At 39.4% G+C, this 13682-nt stretch overlaps 1 protein-coding gene across 1 annotated transcript in view; it reads right to left on the reverse strand.

Annotated features, from left to right (window-relative positions):
• The window catches only part of ABCB4 (ATP binding cassette subfamily B member 4), a 70269-nt gene that overhangs the window by 34260 nt on the left and 22327 nt on the right, over positions 1-13682 (reverse strand). The window contains 6 exon segments of the mRNA XM_034667274.1: positions 2487-2648; positions 8626-8652; positions 8654-8797; positions 9158-9361; positions 12526-12651; positions 12867-12977. Of these exon segments, the coding sequence (XP_034523165.1) occupies positions 2487-2648; positions 8626-8652; positions 8654-8797; positions 9158-9361; positions 12526-12651; positions 12867-12977 (774 nt within the window).

The following is a 13682-nucleotide window of genomic DNA, read 5'->3' on the forward strand; positions in this document are numbered from 1 at the left end:
TCTTTGGAACAGGAGGAAAAAGCGGCACTTAAGTGGTGAGTGCTTACTGAACACCCAGGCTCACTGCGGCTCTCTCCTCCATCTCTGCACCAGCACAACAAATGGATGGTTAGACAAAGCCTAACCCAGAAGTGGGAAACGTGAGAGTGCCAGGTGGAGAAGTTCCAGGGACTCGGAATCACAGAATGGCAGAGCTGAGGGGAACATGAGCAGTCGTGTTAGGGCATGCTCCGCTCACCGAACAAGCAAGGACTTGCTGGAACCACCGCTTACTTGGTGATAAGCCCCTTCTACCACCAGACACTATTCAATCTTCGACTGTATGACTTTTCCTGGAAAGAAAGGCTATGGAATGCGATATAGAAAGGTCAGAGGCCCCCCAGCTGAAGTGCCGGTGGGAATGGAAAGTCATTCTTTCCGGAGCACAGAAGCTGCCAGCCAGGGGACATGGTTACCTCATTTGAGGGCAAAACAGCACAGCCACAGGAACCATTAATAAAATGAAAGCGAAAACTGAATTAAAGGAACATTGTACTTATTTTTTTAAACGAGGGAAATGATAAAGACCCTGTGAGGGCTAGGTCATAGAGAAGCAACTAGTAAAAACACTCTAATTACCCCCTCCTGTTGGAAAACATTCTCTAGCAAATTGAAGCCACAGTTACGAGACTTTCCATTGTTTCATTTGATACTTTCACTCTGGGGACTTTTAAATTTTCAGTAACTATTATTTATCATGCATCTCTTTTGTGTCGCGTGTTTTTTTTTAAAATAAGTTTTATTAAAACAATTCACATACCATAAAATTAACCCTTTTAAATTGTGTGTTTTATTTAAGTATATTCAGGTGTTTATTTCTTCACCTTATAACAAGCTTGCATGGTAGATTTTGTGTTTTAAATATGGACACTAAGGCTCAGAGAAGTTACTTATCAGAAAACAAAGCCAAGTTTTGACTGAACTTTTTTGGAACCACGTTTCCAAGAGGTAACATAGGTATTTCCTGCTTTCTGAAAGTTCGCATTATGAAGCCTCACTTTTATGAAAAACCTACGTTAGTACCTGTTTTCACTAACAGAAAGAAAACTGAAGAGGATTTTCGCTCTTACGAAAAAAGGTGAAGAGTGAAAATAGCGCTCAGCATTTGTTCTGCGGCCGGAGAGGCCCCGAGCCCCGCGCATGCGCAGCAGCTGCGCCAAGCTCTCGCCCAGACTACCCTCAGCATCTCAGCACCTGGCCGCCAGAGCTTTGCACTGTGTCTGTGAGCGCCTCTGCTTTATATCGATTAGTTTTGTGTACCCATTAGGAAAATGGGTCCTTAGGTATTAGAAAAGCCTAAGAGAGGTTATTTTTGAGGTCTGGGAATGCTCGCAATTTTTTCCATGTAAATTAATGGTAATTGCTTCTTTGCTTTACACCATTTTGGCTTATGAAAGATTTTACAGGAGCATTCTACTTTTGGATAGCAGAGGAAACCTATATTTAGGATAGGGGCGCTTGGGTGGCTCAGTCAGTTAAGTGTCTCACTCTTGATTTCAGCTCAGGCCATGATCTCAGGGTCGTGAGATTGAGCCCTGAGCTGGGCTCTGCCCTCAGCTGGGAGTCTGCTGCAGATTCTCTCCCTCTGCCCCTCCCTTTGCTCCCCACCCCCACTCGTGCTTGCACACCCACATTATTTCTCTCTCTCTCAAATAAATAAAATCTTAGAATAGAGAATACTGGAAATAAACCAAGTATCCAACTTTAGAGAAACAACTAAGCAATTTATCACATTAATACAATGGACTGCTGAGTACCCATCAAAATGTTAGCATCTGAAGGATATATATATTTGAAATGTTAAGAAAAAAGCCAACAAAAATATCCACGTACCAACTAGTTAGTTATATTTATAGAGGTATAGACATTTGCTTTAAGAATCAGGTTTATATAAAAAATATTTCTAGGTTATTTTGCAAAGTTGCACAAGTAAGCATAATACAATAATAATACAAACCAATTATTATCAATATTACCTATTTTAGGAGCTAGAGTGAATGATTTTTTAAAAAAGAAGACCACACTATTCACTTCCTAGGGTCATGACTCTTGCTGCTGGTTTTGTTAGGATCATCTAGGAAGCGTTTTAAAATCACCCAGGACCTTCTCCAGCTGCTAGAGATCCCGGCATTGCTCTCTTCCTGATGGTCCCTAATCTCAGGGTGGAAAGGGCATGGTAGCTTGAACGCATTCCCCAGGCAATTAAGGATCTCTAGCCTAAGGAATAAATTTGAAATGTTTTTGACATCTTCCTTTACTTTCCTCCTCCCTCACCTTTCTCTCTTACAGGATTCTTTCGCTGATTCTGAATTCAAGTCTCAGATGTACATTTTCGGTATCTTCCTGAAGTTTTCTATCTCTCAGCATGGCATTAACTGCCTGATGTCTTAATAATATAAAGAACACTGTATTGAGAAGCAGAAAACAAATTCCTGGGGCGCACATACCTGCATGTTCACAAGCCTGAAGTACACGCCTTCCTTCTTCATCAGCTCCCTGTGGCTTCCTTGCTCCACAATGACGCCATCCTCAAACCCGGCGATGACGTCTGCGTTTCGGATAGTGGACAGTCGATGGGCTATCACAATGGTGGTCCGGCCTTCTCTGGCCTGAAAGGGAGGACAGACGTGACGCAGCAGGGTTACAACTTCCACGCACTGCCAGAAGCACGCACAGGTCAGCACGTGGATGCATGTGTTTGCAGTCAATGAGAGCAGCTTCCCCTGTGGGACGGGGGCGCACAGGCACCCTCATCTATGGAAGGCTCCGGCGAGGGTGAGTTCTGGCCCAGAGAGGAGGCCAAGCCCTCCAGTACAAAGATGGATAATTTTGGAGGCTCACGGTAGCGTGGGCTTACCCAAGAAAAACCAGAGAAGGTCTGACCCTTCTCAAGTGTTTTCCTACTCGTCTGAGGAGCCTTCCTTGTCGGCTCTACGGTAGCCGTGAGCTTCAGCAGGGACCTGTTAGCAGAGTTGTTGTCAAATGCAACCTTCTCCAGGGCACTTCTGTAGGGTTTCTTTTGAGGAGGCTGATTTCAGTCGTAATTCTGATGGACTGGACGCAGGCAGTTTAGATGAAAATGAACTTCGGGATCAGGATCGTTTAAATTATAGTTCAAAGACCACCTGCAGGGGCGCCTGGGTGGCACAGCAGTTAAGCGTCTGCCTTCAGCTCAAGGCGTGATCCCGGTGTTATGGGATCGAGCCCCATGTCAGGCTCCTCTGCTATGAGCCTGCTTCTTCCTCTCCCTCTCCCCCTGCTTGTGTTCCCTCTCTCGCTGGCTGTCTCTATCTCTGTCGAATAAATAATAAAATCTTAAAAAAAAAAAACAAAGACCACCTGCATCACTATCTCGGGAGCGGGGCCAATAACTTTGCTTTTTAACAAATGCCCCAAGTGAGTTTTATGCATGAAAATCTACAACTCACCCCATTAAGTAGTTCTGTGAACTCATATGTTGGCTTGGTGGGTTTACCAATGGGCATTTAAACCCTGGAAAATGCTCATCAAATTATTCATGTTATAGCATTAATGAAGGTTATTCTTTTTTGTACTCATTAGCTCTCTTAGGATATAGCTAAGGCCACTCCTATTCTGGGGCAATAAACCCATGTCATTATTAGAGTATAGCTTAATTCACCTAAGCAGTTAAAAATGCAAATTAAAAATGACAGCTGAGATTCATAATAGCCAAAAAGTGGGAACAGTCCACATGTCCATCTGTTAATCAAAGGGTAAACAAAATGAAGCTTATCCATGCAATGGAATATTATTGGGCCATAAAAAGGAATGATATTCTGATGCATGCAGAATGGACTTTGAAAACATTGCACTAAATGAAAGAAACCAGTTACAGAAGACCATGTATTGTGTGATTCCATTTATGTGAAATTTCCAAAATAGGCAAACCCATAGAGACAGAAAATAGATTAGTGGTTGTCAAGGGCTGGGGTGAGCATGGAATGGAGTGACCTGCTAATGGGTACAAGTTTTCCTTGGAGATGACAAAATTCTTCTCCAATTAGACAGTGGTGATGGTTGTAAAATCTTGTGACTATACTAAAAATCAGTGAATTGTATATTTCAAAAGGGTGAACTTCATGGTATATGAATTATATCTCAATTTTTTTAAACAAAGAACAGCCATGAAAATTCTGAAAAAGAAGTCAATGAGAGGGGAATACCTCCACCAGATATTACACATAAAAGGCTACTTAAAATAGCAATAGTAAAATCCAGGGAAAGCTATCTATGAATAGGCAACTTGATCAATAAACCAAAATAGAGCGTCCAGAAATAGACATAAAAATTTAAGAATTAGTATATGATAATTATGGCATTGCCTATCAGTAGGGAAAAGGGTAGATTGTACAATAAATGGTATGGAGCCAAAAATAAAGTGGTCTTTCTCCATGAGTCCTTACACTAACATTACCATCATCAGCTGTGTTTAAGTATAAAAGAGTTAAACCACAGAAAAAGACAGAGACTAGAGCATTGCTCAATTGGATAACATTTCAGACTGTACAGTTTTTAGTACCCAGCCCCCAAGGAAGCACTCATAAGTATTTACCAACGTGGAACTTGCATGTCTTGGTCCATGTATGGTAAGGCACGTAGGAAATAATTTGATCATCCTAATCATATTCGTGATACTAATTGTGCTGAGTAAATTGCTAACAGTGACTATGTTAATATTATGATAATCATAGGTTGATACTATGTCAACATTAAAAAAAAAAAGCCCAGAGGGATTACAGTCAGACTTGTGAGTAAATGATCGGTGTGCAGGAGAAACAAAGGATGTATTGGTGAATTTAAAAGTTAGCAAGTGTCACCCTTGACCAAGAAATTCTGGCCAGAATAGAGATTTGACACAAAGAGATTTTTTTTTCAGAGCTCTCAGATGTCCCAATGATGAAAAAACACTGGCAAATAAATACCCTAGTTTCAAGGACACCAGCTGTTAAGAAATTTGGACCTTCTGCTAATGCAGAATAAAAGCGGGGATAAAAGGCAGGTCCAAACAAAGGCAAGTACTAATCCATTAGCCTTTCCGGAACTTCTGAGTGTAAAGGTGGGGAGGAGCATAAAATGAAACCTTTGGAATCATCTGAGAAAATCACATGGAGGCTAATTTTTATTTTTCTCTTGCCCCTCCAGCATGGTAACACTATGAGTGAGAGAGTCATATAGGTATGAAAATTTGTGATTACTGACTTTCCTTAAAAAAAATCAAAATAACATATCTGCATTTGTATTCTTTAAGATCTTACATGGAAAAACCTATAGTTTGTTTTGATAAATAGTCACTATTGAGTCAACAGCTGATATGGTCCTTAAATTTTTTTTTTTATGTAGACATGTATTATTTCAATGAGCTGGACCATGGTAATCAATTCAGTAAATATTTATTTAGATTCTACTACGTGCAAGGCAATGATTAAGTGTTAAAAAGACAGAAACACAGGGGTGCCTGGCTGGCTCAGTCCATAGAGCATGTGACTCTTGATCTCAGGGTTATGAGTTCAAGCCCCACTTTGGGCCTAGAGTTTACTTAAAAAAGAAAAAAAGATACAAACATGAAGCATTTATTAATTCTGCCTCTTAGGGGATTTACTCTTTCTAGGAGAGAGAAGGCATATAAATAAATAGCTACAATAAGTGGGTGCCACACACAAGGTATTGATAAATGTATAAAGGATCCACAAAAGAAAAATATTATTCTTACAGGATAGGTAATCAGGAAAGAACAACAGTAGATATAATAGTGCTATATTCTTATGTCTCTCAGAGGAAAAATAATAAATTACAAAATTCGACTTGTTAAAATATGCTTGCTTTGTACCTTAGAATGACTGGCCCAAGTGACTCCATACTGTGCAAGATACCTAAGCTGATATATTTTGCGGACTATAAATCATATCTTTAAAAGGAAAATCCTTCACTACTGCACTTCCCTTAATGGGATTCCACTGGCTGTATGTTACAAGGTACAAGGGGAGAATGGTGAGTTTAAGAAGGAGCTATTTGGCTTGCAAGATGAATTTAGAGGAAACAGAAAACCCAGTACCTGCTTGGTTGGGAATGAGTTGTTAGTCATCCAGGGAAAGGAAGCCAAAGGTCAAATCAGTGTGTGAGTATAAGATTTTTTCGTTAAAATCTCTGAGACATTTAAGACAGATTCTAGGTGGGGCGCCTGGGTGGCACAGCGGTTGAGCATCTGCCTTCGGCTCAGGGCGTGATCCCGGCATTATGGGATCAAGCCCCACATCAGGCTCCTCCGCTATGAGCCTGCTTCTTCCTCTCCCACTCCCCCTGCTTGTGTTCCCTCTCTCGCTGGCTGTCTCTATCTCTGTCGAGTAAATAAAAATAAAAATCTTAAAAAAAAAAAAAAAGACAGATTCTAGGAGACACCCGCAGCTACATAAAAGGGCTTCGGAGACTCTTATGTAGGGGTTTTCCCGTGGCAGCTTCACACGTGGCCCAAAGTAGAGAGAGGTTCATTTTGGAAAAAAAATTACAGATGTAGCTTTTGGGGCCTGAGTGAGCCACGGTCGCATTCCAAGCAAACCCACAGTCTTTAAGAGTGTCTACCAGCTTGGACTGAAAGAGACTGAGAAAATTCCAAATGTAAAGAGGCCTATAGGTCCCAAATCTCTATGGGTGGAAAGCATGCTGAGAAAGTTCCTCAGCTGCAGACACAGGCTATTTCTTATTGCAAAGGAAAGAACTCTCAGAGAGAGGATCTAAGAGCCCAAACCCAAGGAGACCACTCCGCTGCTGGGGGTGGGACTGGGACGTAATCAAGGAACATTCCCTTTCCCTGGAGCAGTGGGGTAGTTGGCTACACTCACCCGACTGCACTTCAGAGTTCCTGTGGACCAGTAACTGCTATGTGCTTCCTGTTCTAATTCTGAAACGGGAGTGACTATTATCTTATTCTTGCATCAACATTGCACGTTGGGTGTACGTGTGGAAGATGACTAATCTCTTGAGTTCACAGATCTCTGCAGCAAGATGAGCATAACATAAAGAATCTGTCCGTATCTGGACCCCACACAGATCTTCAGGTCCTGGACTTTGAACCTGAGGTCATAGTTGCATGAAAATTTTGATGGTATTGGGAAAAGGAGAATTTATTTTGCACATGGGAGAGGGTGAGTAATTGTGGGACAGAGTGTGCTGTGGAAGGTTAAATGTGGTCACACACTTGACAGCTCACCCATTAAGAGGTGGACTCTTGTCTCCTCACTCCTTCAGTCCGGGCTGCCTTGTGGCTTCCTGGGACCAACAGAATGTGATGGAAGTGACACTGTGAGTCCTGGAGTCTAAGCCTCTAGATGTCTTCTAGCTTCCGCCTCTGCATACACTGGCCTGAGAAGGCCACGGAAGGCAGCCAGGCTAGCCTATTGTATGAGTGTTAGTATGACTCTGAGAAGCCACATGAGAGGCCCATAAAATTTCCTGTGTATATATTTGGTTCCTTAATATTGAGACTTAACATACATGAAAGCAATATAATTCTGTGCAAGAATTTGTGAGGAGTAACTCTCATGTCACTAGTCATTATTAGATTAAGTTATATAAGAGAAGCCAAAATATTAATCTGATAAACTGTGAAGCATTGATTAACCCCAGTTTAGGGCACACACAGTGTTTACTCAGGATTCAGGTGGAAGTTGTCCTGAGAAAATAAGATTCATACAGTTTATCTCTAAAATCGCAAGGGGTGGTTTGGATAGAAGCTGTGAAGTCACTTGCCCATTTGATTACTAAGCTTTCTCAAACCAAATATATTTGTGATATTTATGTTTTTGAGACCCATTGATATGGTGCCATCTGACTCTGGTTATTATCCTGGGTCATTAGTACAGATGACATCAGCATTGACCACATGAGTGTCCCAACCTAACGTTCTTCCTTGTGAAGCTTCTGCTTTGAAAAATGACAGTGAGAGATTCAGAAATACCTGAGCTGGCCACGTGAGCTCAGCATCCTTAAAATGTGTTGCTTATTTATGTGTTTAGACGAACCTGCACAAATTGAACTTTACCTCCTTTCGTCTTCATGAATAAAGATAATGGCACTGCCTACCTCCAGAATAAGGTGAGTATTTTGAGCTGTTTTACAGCTGGACCAGTGTCTAGGTAACCAGATTTTTCTTTGGACATTTTAACACGACTACTTTTGATCAAAGCACTAGCCTCTATGCAAGAAGTAAACGGTGCTAANCTACAGCTGGACCAGTGTCTAGGTAAGCAGATTTTTCTTTGGACATTTTATTTTTTTTTTTTAATTTTATTTTATTATATTGTGTTAATCACCATACAGTACATCCCCAGATTCCGNAGTGGCTCACGGCATAGGCCTGATATGACCTCCGTGCACTTTGGTCAGAGCTAGCCGGTTAATGGGCCATCCACCTCTCTCTGCCTGACAGAAAAGGAAAATCAATAAAGCCCCAGGAGAGAGTTTCACTTGCTCTCATGTTTATGTTTTTCTATCTAGAGTCACAAAGCATCAGCAAAAACTTCCAATAAAGCTCCAGTGTGCTGGTCTTCCAGGTGTTTGGGGTTGACTGACCTTATCCAGGGCCGCCTGTACTTCAGCTTTCGCTTTCAGTGTCCAGGGCTGACGTGGCCTCGTCCAGCAGGAGGATCTTGGGGTTGCGAACCAGGGCCCGAGCGATGGCGATTCTCTGCTTCTGCCCTCCGCTCAGCTGGGCCCCTCTGTCTCCAACCAGGGTGTCGAATTTCTACAACAGAAAACATGGAGGAACTCCTGAGGTAGTTTAAATGGAAAAGGCTGTGGGGTCTAGAAATTCATGAGAAGAATTCATGAAGACAACAGCTTCATTTTGACTATGGTAATGAGTCCTAAAGTATAATAAAATCAATGAACACTGAATTCTAAAAAACTACTACCATTTACTCTCTACAATTTTACAGACTCCTGTACCAGGCTGTACTCCTTACACCTCCCACTGAATAATGCAAGGAACTTGCCTAAGGAAAGTTGAACAACCTTGCATCTTAGCTTAAACTTTGAAGAAAGAACACACTCGCATGAAGTCAAATTCGAATTTCAAGGGCAACTGCATTAACAGAGCCTTTACCTGTGGTAGTTTCATGATAAAGTCATAGGCGTTGGCTTCTTTCACAGCCTTCTTAATCTCATCCATGGTGACATTTCCACGGCCATAACGAATATTTTCAGCGATTGTGGTAGAAAATAGCACTGGCTCCTGACTCACCACTCCAATTATTTCCCTGAGGTACCTTACATTAAAGGTCCTAATATCCTGCCCATCAATGCTAATCTGAAAGAAAGAAGTATCTCTATGAAATATTTTAAACCATCTCACATCTAAAGCATTAAGACTCTTCAATTTGTTACAAAAAGTCTTAGCTGACATTTAACATTTAACTTAGTAACTTATTTAACTTATTTTTGTGGCTACATATGGTTAGAAATGAGAATTAGAAACAAACAGCAATGAGCAAGGATAAAAAGAAAAAAAGTTCTATTATCTTACACAGACAGTTTCTTCATGGATGAATTATTCTCCATAAGCAATACTAGGTTATGTATTGTTGACATACTATTATTTTTTGTTTATCACTATTTTTTTAAGATTTATTTATTTATTTATTCATTCAACAGAGATGGAGACAGCCAGCGAGAGAGGGAACACAAAAGCAGGGGGAGTGGGAGAGGAAGAAGCAGGCTCATAGCGGAGAGCCTGATGTGGGGCTCGATCCCATAACGCTAGGATCATGCCCTGAGCCGAAGGCACCGCTGTGCCACCCAGGCGTCCCCCTTTTTTTTTTTTAATTTTTGCGTATCACTATTTAAATTTGAGTAAAAATGTCCATTCACCTACATAGTTGACATGTCATTTTGATGGCATTGTGATGCTTTACTAGATGTAATATACCATAATTGACTTTAGCGTTTCCCACCTGCTAGATATTTGACTTCTTTCAAGGAACAGTGGAAGACTATCACTGTAGAAGTAGAGAGTTACTAGGTTGAAGAGTATGGTTTCTTTTTATTTCTCTGATAACAACTGCTTACCTGTATAATGACTGGTGTATGTTGGGCATTTATTATTTGCTGGATAAAGGTTGAATAAACAACACTCTAAGAAGAGTTTAATAATTTGTAGTGTCAGCAAAAACATATAACTTATCTGCTTTTTTGCAATTTACTAGTTCTGGGTTTTAACATTTTAATTTGTTTTTTGTAATTAATAAATGCAGACTGACACCTTATATTTGCTTTGTTTTGTAAATATGTACAAATGAGGCTGAACATTTCTTGAAAATTTTTAGATGCATATGTATTCTCAAAAGATTTTCATGTTCATATCCTATTATAGATTCAAATTAACTTCTCAAATATTAAATATAATCATTTTCCATATATATCATAAATCATGTTTCTATTTATTGCTTTCTTTTATTGTAGCTTTACTATGTTTAATTAAAGAGAAGTTTAAGGAAAAAATAAATAAATGGACTGTACCACTGGACATTTCAATATTTTAGTAAGAAAATTGTTAAATGATTGTGAACAGTGAATATCTCTGAGTTACAGAATTTCCAAAGACTTCTTTCCTTGTTGACATGTATATTTTAAAAATATACTCCAATAATTATTTTATTTTTTTCTTTTTTAATTAAATTTTTTAATTTAAATTCTATTAGCCAACATTAAAAAACCCTTTATTAAAATTTTAACTGGGCTCTATGCCCAATGTGGGGCTTGAACTCACGACCGAGATCAAGAGTCATATGTTCCACTGGCTGAGTCAACCATACGTTCCTACTCCAATAATAATTTTAAAAATAAGATATTTTCAAATGTATATTCTGAATGGCTAGTATTTTACTAGGTTCTTTTTTAAAAATAAAGCACAATGTTTACATTTGAAGTGACCTAGAGTTTGCTTTAGTAAATGAGGATAGAATTATGTTCTCCCCTAAAAATATCAGATTTTTCCAAAATGTGTATTTATTATGTTAATTAAATAATTCATGTACTCTAGAATTCTGTATTCATTCCTACAATCTCTGTTCTATCTCAATGCCTTTTGATGTTTTTTTGTTTTTCTTTGTAACTTGCAATCTTCTGTTTTCATAATTGTTGAATTATAATATAATAAAATTATAATATATTTAGTATCAGTGTCCTAAAGTTGGTACAACTGAGGAAATGTGAATATATACTGTGGACTACTATTGTGTTAATATTAAATTTACTGATTTTGATCATTGTTCTGTGGTTATGTAAGAGAATGTCCCTCTTCTTAGAAAATATATTCCAAAGTATATAAGGGTCAAGGGACATGATGTCTTTAACTTAGTCTCAAAGGTTCAGAAAACAAAATATGTCTGTGTGTGTGTGTGTGTGTGTACATGTGCATGTGTGTTTATTATGTATGTGGAGAGAGAGAGAAGACAATAAAGTAAATGGGTCAAAATATAAACAATTCGTAAATCTGGGTGAAGACTATATGTGTTTCCTGGGGCGCCTGGGTGGCACAACGGTTGAGCGTCTGCCTTTGGCTCAGGGCGTGATCCCGGCGTTGTGGGATTGAGCCCCACATCAGGTTCCTCTGCTATGAGCCTGCTTCTTCCTCTCCCACTCCCCCTGCTTGTGTTCCCTCTCTCGGGCTGTCTCTGTCGAATAAATAAATAAAATCTTAAAAAAAAAAAAAAAAGACTATATGTGTTTCCTGCTTGCAACTTTTCTTTAAGTTTCAATTTATAAGAAAGCTTTTTTAAAAAATTTATTTATTTATTTATTTATTTACTTATTTATTTATTTTTAAATAGACTACATGCTTAATGTGGAGCCCAATGCGGGGCTCACTCTCATGACCCTAAGATCAAGGCCTGAGCTGAGATCAAGAGTTGGACGCTTAACTGGCTGAGCCACCCAGGCACCTCATAGCACAGTTTTTAAAATGCAAAAAAATATATATACTCTAGGCTATTAATGTCTCACAAGTCCCCAGAAGTTTTTAAAGAGACTATCCCATTTTCTCCTTCAGGTATTCCAACATTTAAGAAAACTCAACTGTCTTTGATAAAGTTAATTACTATCCTGACATTTCTTGTGACCTTGATTATCAGGTTCTCAAAAATTGTTATATGGAATATTTTTGCCCAAACCCAGTAATTCCTTGAAAATAACAAGTCTCCATGGTCTGGATGACCTTTTTCCCTTTGAGTTAGTGAGTTATCCAATGCCTAGTTAAAGCAGAAGAGAGTGTTGTCTAGCCTCTTTGACTTTTGTCATCTTGAATAGTTTTTAACCCCATCCAAGTGTTTGAATGCATTATATAGATGCATTGCAATTCTGTAGCCTTTTTACCAAAATTGGATTCACATGCAAATTTGCTACTGAAAAAAACAATTTCGAAGGGCTCATTGGTACCCAGCTGGCCACTTTGAGAACTTGGTTCTTCCCACTTACCCTACCCTCATCAGGGTCATAGAGCCTCTGCAACAGCTGCACCGTTGTGCTCTTCCCGCAGCCGCTGTTCCCAACCAGCGCCACCGTCTGCCCGCTCTCAACCTTCAGGCTGAGGCCCTTCAAGATCTGTGAGGGAAAAGAGAGAAGAAGAACACACTTCACAACAAAATCCTGAAGGGGACTGATTTGATTCAGTTTTAATTTTGAAAAAAAGTATCACATAAGGGACTAAAACCCCAAAAGGAAAAAGCATATAAATATCAAAATAATAGAGACTTGAGGTTCTTTATGATGATTAAACAGTCTGAGTTAGGAATTCTTATAAATATCACTCACGGTACCTTGACATTAGCTCGAGCTGGATAAGAAAAATGAACATCATTGAACTCCACATTCCCTTTGATGCTGTCAGGTTTGTGTCCTCTCTCTGAAAAACTGTCAATTTTAGGATTCTAAATAAAACAAAACTCAATGACTATTCCATCATAGGACAAACAATTGCACTTTTAAGGAATATGGTTTAGCAAATTCCAGAAAGAGGATCTGGAATGGCACAATCTCCTTCCCATGAGACAGAACCCAGTCGTAGATTGTGTGTGTGTGTGTGTGTGTGTGTGTGTGTGTGTGTGTGAATTTGTGTGTGTAAGGAAATATTCCCTGGCAGAAAACAGACATTTTCTGAAAAGTACATATGGATATATTAATTTCATTTCTTATAATATCTCGCTTTAAGTTTTTGGCATATCCCCATACATTTTCTAAATGGTCAGATATGCACGCTTCTCCAAGCGCGATAACAAGACATATTAGAATTGAGATAGCCAGGTATTTCAGCATTTAGTGAAAACGAACTCATTCTTAAACAGCAAATGAAGTGGATTTGGGTTGTAAAGACTGAACAATGGGTTAGGGCCAAGTTACTTAGAAGCAACGTAAACTGTAGATATATTCAGAAGCTGAGCAATTTTCTCCTGACTTAGGTCAATGAAACAGGAGGGTCTGCTTGGATTACATGACCACATTTCAGGCACCTGCTTTGCATTTTATCTGTGTACATGCGGTGACATGCTTTGATATGTGAAAACTGTATTCTTTATTTCGCTGCATTCATTCAGCATGGTTGATTCAAAGTCATATGAATCATGCAGTGATTTTTT

This window comes from Ailuropoda melanoleuca, chromosome 1, assembly GCF_002007445.2.
Source record: "Ailuropoda melanoleuca isolate Jingjing chromosome 1, ASM200744v2, whole genome shotgun sequence".
NCBI lineage: Eukaryota > Metazoa > Chordata > Mammalia > Carnivora > Ursidae > Ailuropoda > Ailuropoda melanoleuca.